Raw genomic sequence first — 9,986 nt, forward strand, 5'->3', positions numbered from 1 at the left:
ACCCCGTTGTCTTCGATAAGGGCATCCCCGTTTTGACTGACTGCTAAATTATTCTCAGTATTTCGCTATCCGCAATTTCAAACGTATGGATTTACTCGTTCGACGGATCTACACTGCACGTATATATATATATATATATATATATATATATAATAGGTGAGTGTTATACCTTCTTGGAGAGATTTTCTTGTAACAACAAGAGAAAAGAAGGGGGAACAAAAAAAAAAGAAACGTTCGCAAAGACCGTTGTAATCGAAAAATAGTTCGATTACACCGGTCGACAAACATTTTTGTTTTTATTATTGCGCCAGAGTTGAGTTGATTATTTTTTTCTTCTTTTTCATGCGTCTCAAAACGGTGGAAAAATGTACCCCCCCCCCCCCTCCCCTACCCTCCTTAAAGTTTGGATTTGTAATCTTGGGAGAAATAATAACAATTTAATAACTTCGCTGGCGCAAGTTTACAGATAATTTGTGTCTGGGATTTGTGTACGTAATTATTACGTGTAAAGTGATATTGAACAGATGAGAATTGGTGGTTTAAAAAAAAAGTTTTATTTCGCAACTGAGAGAGTGGTATGTTGAAATTGAAGAAAATCTGCTATTTCGATTATTCAGTTGATATAAAAAAAAAAAAAAAAAATCCGAAACAATATTATTTTCGAATAAAGGGAATCGAATTAAAATCAGCAAAATTTCGGTTGTTATAACAAATACAGTTTACGTTATTCGAATTGGTTTTGATGCTGATATTTTTTCAAATCAAAGTCTCCAGTGAGATTGAAAATTTTTACAGTGAAAAAAAATAAAAAAATAAATAAACAAACGGAGAACCAGGTTAAATTATCGTGAATATCGGGGTGAAAAAATCGAATTTCAGACTTCGGTGATATTTAGTAAAAATTTGCAGAAGAATATGGAAGAAAACATTAAATGTGCCAGCTACGATAATAATAATTTATGTTGTTACTCACAGAGGGTCGAAGCGAGTACAACCAATGGTTTGAGAAGAGTCGAGAGAGCCTCACCTGTAACAGATAAAAAAATTGAATGGAAGTCGAGAAAAAAAAAAAAAAAAAAAAACAACGAATTACGTTCCATCGATGCGATAAATTATTACAAAAAAAAAAAAACCAGGGGTATCTATTACAGCTGCTTAAAGTAAGAACGGATCTTGAAGAAAGGTGAAACGAGAAAAGGATAAAAAAAAAAAAAAAACAATAGATAGCGGAAAAGAGGAGAGGAAGAGGAGGGAATAAAAATCGTCACCGCCAGACAAGTTCGAATGTTCTCGAAAAATAACTTCGCATAGCTACTCGCTTAACCAAACACTTCCGTGTTCTGTGCCGGGCTACCGCTAAAAAAATTTTTTTACGCGAAAATTGAATTTGAAGTGAAAAAATACGTTTGCGATGTGGAGAAAAAAAAAAAAAAAACCGTATAAAATCTCCAACGCGACAACTGTATATTTTATACGATATTTGTTGAAGAATTTTGTAATAATTATACACGAGATATGTTAAAATGTACCATAAGTATAATACGAAAAACTCCCAAGGATTTCTGCGACTCGTTGTTGTGCCTGGCCGAAATAATCGCGATTAAGAAAATAGATTACTTTTCTTTCTTACAATATCGCAGTTAAAGCGTCGAGGATATGTGATACCCGCGACAAGTGTGACTCGCGATTAAATCGCTTCTCGCCACGGTGATTGTGATATGTCGTATGTATACCCGCGTATGAACGATACAACTTTCGTTCCATCCAAATCCGTACGAACACAAATGCGATGGGCGAACATTAATGAACGTATACGTTGTTCTAACCTCGGGGGCTTAGAAAGGAATTAACCGTGTGTATGAAATTTTTCACCGTCTTATTTTCTTGAACACGTGCTGGGTACGAAAAATTTCAAATTTTTCGTCCTGTCAGATATAATATATGAGAATGAAAAAGGAGAGGAGATTGTGGATGGGTCAAAAGTTGGGAAGAGAGAACAAATGAACAAAAAAAAAAAAATTTACGCAACGACAATAATAGTGGATTGGAAAATAAGAAAAAATTCATGAGAAAAGGTTGGATCGTTCAAAGATTTTGTATTTGACCTTTTCCGCATTTCGAAAATTCAGGAAGGGAGAAAGAAATGTTTGAAGAATGTAGAAAAAAAAAAATGTCATCCACGGCAATAACAGTGGATTGAAATGATACAAAATTCATGAAAAAAGATTAGATCGTTCAAAGATTTCGTTTCTGGCCTTTTCGACGTCTCCTAAATTCTTATCCGATATTTGGCTTCACTTTTAATTCTCCTCAATTTCCTTCGCTTCGACTTTTATTAATATTACTACCCAACCACGAACAACATAAATTTTGTACCGATGAATATAATTTGTTTTTAATCGTTCGAAGTAAGCGACTGTTTCACCAACGGTTGAACAATCATACCAAATACGTTTACAATGCGTTGTCTTTTAGAATAACGACACCGTAACGGGATTTTCTACGACACGTTTCTGTTATTTTTGTCAATTCCATCGATCGAACGATTGGAAATTGTTTGAATTTTTGTCAGAGGATCTCGAGCCTGCGATTCTTTATTCAAGACGGCTAAAGTCGCTCCGTTAAAAGTAAGCGACCAAGATAGTCCGCGTCCGGAGCTGAGAGAGTAAGCTGTCCCTCGGGTACGATGGGTGAAAAATATTTTCTTCGTTATCCAATTCAACCCCATATACACCCCGGCTAAAACGTGATCTTCAAGCTCGTTTAACGGACTTCAATCCGATTTGTCTTTCCGTTCGAGGACCTTCAGACCTTCAGACCTCCGACGGCCGTCGGCCGTCCCTTTTCCAACATCAGACACATCTCGCGCTTCCTTCTCCCCCATCCTTATCCACCATCCCTAAGGAATCGTTCGAGTAACTTGCCCGCCTTTGAAATAAATCCCCTTCTCCTTTTTTTCTTCACTCTTTTTCTTACCTTTAATCCAAGAAATCAAAGAAATCAACGATCGATATTATACTAGACGGATTTTGTGTTATCTTGACGTTCTGGAAATGTTGACGGTGAAACGTCAGCGTTTCGTGAAACTGAAGAATCGAGAAAATGAAGAGGACAAAAACGTACAAGGAATGAAAATAAAGAAGAAGAGGAAAAGAAACGTAGATAAATAACACCGTCGAGGAAAATGAAATAAGAAATAAAGTATGTATAAGAGTTTAGGGGATGGAAAGAAGTTCTAGTAGCGGATTTACGAGGTCAGTTTTTGGGTGAAAATTGGCAGTTTGTATGCAGCGAGCAGAGAAGAAGCCGGTCGGTCAGTCGCGAGAAAAGGCGTAGGTGTATATTTTTCAATAAACGTAGGTAGGTAAAAGCTGGAAATCGAGCTAAGGGGGTGTTATTTTTCCTCTCTTTCTCCCTCTTTCTTTTTTATTAGATTGCTGGATATCCATTAGCCCTCGAACCTGCCTCCGATAAACGTTAATACATGCCAAGGGAGCACTTTGTAGCAAGGTTTTATTCGATGCATGAACTCTGTCTGTCATGCCCCGTATATTCGTCTATTTATTACTTGTATACGTGCGGAACTTTGAAGCCGAATGAGGAATTGAACAAGGAAAATGACGATATGGTGACGGTAAGTACATTAATTTTGCCAAGAGGATATTCACTTGTTGAAATCGCAATACATTTTCGAAAGTAGTCACCTTAAAACAGTTTGGAATCACTTGAAATCACGTGTAATTGCGTGAAATTACTTGAAATCACGCGTAATCGCTTGAAATCGCGTGAAACCACAGGTGTGTTAACTTGTTGAAAGCGCAAACCACTTTAGAAAGCGATCGCTTCAAAATCACTTGAAATCACGTGTAATTGAGTGAGATTGTGTAACATTGCGCGAAGTTACTTGAAATCACATGTAATCGCTTGAAATCGCACGTGTATTCACTTGTTGAAGTCGCAAGCCACTTTGTAAAGCAGTCGATTTAAAATCGCTTGAAATCAGTTAAAATCACTTGGAATCGCTTGAAATCACTTGACATGGCATGAAATCGTGTTAGATCTCTCGAAATTGCTTTAAATCGTCTAAAACCGCATTAGATCCTTTGAAATCCCATGAAATCGCACGTGTCAACACTTTGTTGAAATCGCAAACAACTTTGGAAAGTAGTCACTTGAAAATCGCTAGAAATCGCGTGAAATCAGTTGAAATCGCTTGTCGCCAGATCTATGAGTGAATACATCCTCGAATTTTACTCATATCGATCACGCGGTGAAGATGATGGGTTGTGATGTGTTCGAGTGAAGGCTTGAGAGATGGTGGGAGTAGGTATCTTGAGGAATAGTTAGAGGATCGAGCAAACAATGAAACAATCAACAAAAAACAAGGATAGAGAGAGAGGAAGAGAAAAGGATGTTTGTTTGGCGGGGCCGTTAATGTCACTTCGTGTATTGTTTATACAATATCTGACTAAACCGCAGGCGGCGCGGCTTACGTGTGTAGTTTTGTCCTCGGAAACGAGCGGCGAAGAAGATAGAACATAAAACGGGAGAAAAGCAAGGAGGAGGAGGAAGCAAAGAAAAAGGGAAGAGATGGAGTGTAAAATAAAAAAAAAAAAAAAAAAAAAAAAAAGTGGAAAAGAGAAGGATTGGTTGTTGGGCGCGTAAATAGGCGCATGCATGCATGCATGCGATGAAGATGAAGACGAGGATGAGGATGAGGAAGAAGAGTAGAGGAGGTGGACAAGACACTGCGCTCGGTGCCTAACCACCACCCATCCTTTGCAAAACACGAGGTGAACAAACTAAACAGTTGATTGTGTGTATTTAACTGGTTACGAAGATTCTTGTGAAGAATTCGGCTTCGCCTTTGAAATCATCGACTCGTTGGCGGGAGAAAGAGAGATAAAGATGGTGGAGTACGGATGGAAAGAGAGAGAGAGAGAAAAAGATACCGGAGGATAGAGAGGCCAATACCACAAACAGACATTTTCTTCTTCTTCTTCTTCTGCTCAGTTGTTACCGACGCATTAAAAATAGACGTTCGACCCTAGATTCTCGAAACCAAACATCGTACGGGCGCACATATATACATATACAGACACGTATGCGTACCTACGTAAACCGCGTACGAGAAATCAATTATTCAACATTTCCCTCGTGCACACAACTCTGGGAGAGGTGGGGGGGAGGAGCTGCTAGAAGAGTAAAGAAAAAGAAAAAATAACGAAGAAGATGGGAATAGCCAGGCTCTTCAACTATTTCAAGAATGGGTCTATACTACGTAGCCTCAACTCCTCGCGGCTTTGATGGCATTTGAAAAAAGAGGAATTAGGCATATGTACCTCCAGGGGGAAAAAAAGAAGAGAATGATGTTCCTTTTTTCTTTTTTTTTTACTCCGTACCACCAGTTTCGTTAAATTGTTTAATATGCTTATATTTACAGGTTGAGAAATTTGTTTATCATCCACTGATTGTCGTAATTTAAATTATTTACCATCACTTAGTTGAATCAATAAAAGGTCTGGACTTTTATCGCGTAGATATCACGTATCTCGTAGATGGACCCTCATGTATTCAAGCTTTACTTAATTCAACTTACTAAATTTCATGAAAAAAAATTTACTTCTTGTCTCACGTTGTTTTTAAACACTTTTATGCAGTTTGCGACTGAAGAGTTTGAAAAATATCAAGAATTGTAGAATTTCATGTATAGTAACGAAAATTTTGATAAGTGATGGTTTTTGATCAAAAGTTGAAAAAAAAAAAAAAAGTTCCAACTTTGTACACAAATCACGGCAGTTACAAAAATTATACCGAGAAGTATAAATTTGCGATAATGTCGGCGATATGATTAGAAGTGCATAGTTTTCACTTGGTCATGAAACCTCGAAATAAGGGGTAAAAAAGGGTGGACAGAGGCGTGTCGACGGACGTAATGATATCCCAACGCCCCGGGCACTCTATTAGCCTTGTCGAGACGCGAGAAGACCAAGGAGCGAGGGTTTGCGGAGCGCGCAGAGGGTAGGTTAAAGTCCTGGTTGGGCGGCGGAGAGACCCTGCCAGAAAACGATGAGGAACCATTAGCCGGCGAAAACGTTGTCGGTGTGTATAATTAATTGATACAGAATCGGGGCGTAGTGGCCGTTGGCCGTTGCAGGCTGCGGCACAGTTCGCGACTAATATGCGAAATAAATCTACACTAATAGTAAGTAATTTGAACGATAAGTCGATAACAAATTGGCTCTGCCAGAAACGACGCCGGTTTGGTTACCCGGTGCTGAAAAGTGACCAACGTCCCCCCCAACCTTCGTATTCATATTTCACCGACTTGTAATATGGGAAAGTTTTGTTTAAGCCCCAAAGCTACAGAGCCGTAAGAGCCACGGGGCTTCTACTCGAGAGGCGAAATGGGGTGGCGTTACCCTTGACTGGACTGGACTCTGTCCCCAACGGAAGAGAATGTGTGCGTTTGGAAAAAGTATTTTTTCCCCCCATTCGCACCCGGGTGTTACAGTGTGTGTCCTACTACTTTCCGAATCTTGTAATGAAAAAATCCCTCCCAATATTCAGTCTCTGCAACGTCTCGGATAGAGGGTGACGACTGTATATGGGGGCTATTTCTTGGACTGGAAGTAACGCGATATTGATAAGACAATACATTTTTTGAGTCGAAATATCGGTCTTGGTGTCAACTCGGTAAACGAGTTCTCCATATTCTGATCTCTACGAATTCTTTTAAACTTCTCTTGGTGCGGATGAACCCTTGACATTAGGTGAGACCATTCACAAACGTTTTGCGAAGAAAGATGTTTTCATAAAAGATGTGAGACTTCCAAAGTTTCGACTATTCAATTTCTGGGTTACAATGTTAACGAGATCGATAACTCGAGTATGACGGAGAAGTTATCGCTGAACGTGAAGTCCAATCATGTGAAAACCATTCCCACTACCGAATGGTCAACTTTTACTAGTTTCTAATCACTGTGCCTTGACGTTACTATCACTGAAAATCCTTTCCATAAGGTATTTTCAATAGTTCTATTCTTCTTAGAATGACTCGTCAATCTTCGATTGCGTCGATATTACTAGCACAATTAACAAAAGTCACGATCAAACATCAAATGGCTTTAGAATGAATGTATCGATAGTACAAGAAATGTATTATGCATAGAGAGTTTCAGTTGCTTTGTACATTCAAGTCAAGTGTCCATCGAACGGAAGCAATCAAGATTTGGCATCTACCTATTCCAATTTGCTGTTTTCATAAAAAAAAAGTGACTAAACTGGTACTTTGAGTCAATCCTAGAACATCATTTTCGGTAGGGCATAATTTTGGAAAATCGTGTCAGACGTCTGACCAGATTCCTCGATTACTTGCTCTCGTTGAATTTCTTGAGGCTTGCCTTTTTCAGAACATGAATAACGAGTCAGTATGGATGCGCGGTGGTCATTGTTGCTGCGGGACAAGATATAGTGCGAAAAAAACTAGACTTATTGGCAGAGGCCTTCGGGCAGTGGTCTGTTATGACGGATTAATGTTCCCGGGTGGGATCTGTGGAGGACGCACCATCAGTAACACCCCCATCGGCCCCCGACTGACCCCCAGCCATTTTCTCTCGGGCTTCTTCAACCCCCCGCGAGGACCATTTCCTCACTCCATGTAGGAATATCGCTGCATATCAAATTATGGGAGCCTCTCAATGGCCGATCGTCGCCGCCTGCTGGCGCTGCAGTGATATATTTGGATATATTAAATTTTTTTTCCCTCCTTTTCCCTTTTTCTTTTTGTTCTTAGCGTCCAACCGTATCGTCGACAAATCGATAATACCAACGGTAACGCCTGACGCACCCCGGGAGAATCTGCATTCGCAAATCACCCTTCGTACGTCATTGCAAAGGTCGAAAATTAGACCCGTACGAAAAATTGCACACAGATTTCATTCGAAAAACTTACGGTGTGCTCTACCGCTGAAGGCCTTCCGGATATATAGAGAGTAACGTGACCGTAGGGAGGTAAGTGTATTGGGGAGTCAAACATTGGAAGAGCCTCCCTGTTTTTAAGGGTGAACAAGTGACCGTCGAACGAAAATGGGCTTTCGGTTTGATCCGTGTCTGCGGAGAGATGGAGAGAGGAATGGTTGCGTCGGAATGGACGCCGGAGTTAGTGGTGCAACCAAAGAGCGAAATGCTTCTAGCTAAACAAATATGTATTCACATACTTCCATTCATGTGTATTCCAACTGCGGTCTGTCCTGCCCCCTTTTAAAAACTTTACCCTGCCTGTCCGTCTGTCTCCTGGACTCGGGTCGCACACACATCGGAGAGGTTTTCAACACTGTAGCAGAGCTTTGCGTCCCTGAATGTATCGCAAAAAAATACTATCCAACCACCAAGGCCTGTGTGCTACATCAGGTCCGTAAACAAAAGTACATTTGCCGGACATCTGTATTGAAGTGAGAGAAGGAGAAAGAGAGAAGGAGAGAGAGAGAAGGAGAGAGAGAGAGTTAAGTATTTGAAGCGACTGTCTCCTGTTTGCTGTTTGCAAAAGTGACGCGGTGAACCGCCTCTCTACCGCCATGTCTTTTCAGAGTAGGTAAAAAGAACGATCGTTGACACTCGCGTGTTATATTGTCGTCGGCAAATACATACCGTTACTACATAACGTGGGTTTATACATCGTAGTGAGGGAGAAAATAATTCAGGAAAGATACTACAGGGCGTCTGTATCATTTCGTGTTGTCACTCTCCGTCATTTACACGAGCCGCTTGTTATACTTGTGTCAATCGACTGCTGCACTGTCGGCATGCAGGGCAGTTTGTTAATAATAATGATGTATGAAGGAGTACAACGCGTCGGTCGTCACTACGGGGGTGAAACTGAAGGATATGGATGGTATAATCCTCGGCGCGAGTGTGTTACAGGCACTTGTAAAAATATGCAACATAAACTCTTACCGAGGATTAAACCGTCCATGTCTATGAATTTTAATCCTGGCTCTCGAGCTCACGCTCTGCTCGGCAGGATCATTCTGCAGACGCACTTTAAAACTCAAGAATAAATTATCAGCCATTGAGACACGCGGCTCGTGCGCGTATTTTATAACAACATTCAATCAGTGATTCCCTCCTCGGGATCAATCCGGACTAGGTATTCAACGTCCGGCCGTTTAGACCCCCCACCAATGAAAAGAATCTACCGTCACGTCTGGAGGATGGAGATACAAGGGATTCACGTTTGTCTTCTCGCCCAACTTGTTAGGGGGAGTTTTTCCAGGTCCCGTAGGGCACTCCACGTCGTCACACCATGGCAATAAACAACAAGGCGATGGTACGTTCCATCATTCGAGGATCATTATTAGCGTTACTTCACTTCAGAATACACTTTCCAGTTGCTCGATAAATAGTGATACTTTTATCCTGACCGCGTTTTAAGAAATGGGGAAGGATTTTTTCCGGTACAACGATACCGAGGCATGTTACGAAGTACTTCCGTCAACGACATTCATTGCCCGAAGTAAAGAAGAGCGATTGTTTGAGGTGAGGGATGGTGGAATATTTTTTCCTAGTCTCTTCGACACTCGGTTCTATTTGATCCTTGCAAAAGATGATTCGACCACGACGTGTAACCGTCCAGGGCTGAGTTCAGAAACCTTACCCCAGTGAACTCGGACATCATACCGTCTCTGTCGAACACATGAGATTAAACAAAGACACAACGATACTCGAGTCACTCGAGTAAGGTTTCTGAACTAGCAGCCCAGGAATCATAATCCTCGTTGTTTCCCGTCACTGAGACCAGTTCACGGTCAACCTGACTTGACCTAATGTAACTCATGTTCTGAAACAGCTTTTACCAAACGGATTGTAGGTCATTTCAGTGAAGATTCGACATTTTTTCAGAATGAACTGGTTTCCCTAGTCTGTCACCATTTTCCTACAATAGTTTGTTTTAATCGTGATCGTATTTCGAGAACGAAAAGCGTACT

At 40.6% G+C, this 9,986-nt stretch overlaps 1 protein-coding gene across 8 annotated transcripts in view; it reads right to left on the reverse strand.

The window, feature by feature from the left end:
- Nucleotides 1–9,986, reverse strand: part of FoxP (forkhead box P) — a 219,557-nt gene that overhangs the window by 45,306 nt on the left and 164,265 nt on the right. For 7 of the 8 annotated variants that reach the window (XM_046625288.2, XM_046625287.2, XM_046625293.2 and 4 more), the window contains one exon: nucleotides 974–1,027. The exons of the other annotated variant lie outside the window; for it this stretch is intronic. In XM_046625288.2, coding sequence (XP_046481244.1) covers nucleotides 974–1,027 — 54 coding nt within the window. The remainder of the gene's footprint in view (nucleotides 1–973; nucleotides 1,028–9,986) is intronic. 8 annotated transcript variants of the gene reach the window in all.

The sequence above is a fragment of the Neodiprion pinetum genome, chromosome 5 (genome assembly GCF_021155775.2).
Source record: "Neodiprion pinetum isolate iyNeoPine1 chromosome 5, iyNeoPine1.2, whole genome shotgun sequence".
Classification (NCBI taxonomy): Eukaryota; Metazoa; Arthropoda; class Insecta; order Hymenoptera; family Diprionidae; genus Neodiprion; species Neodiprion pinetum.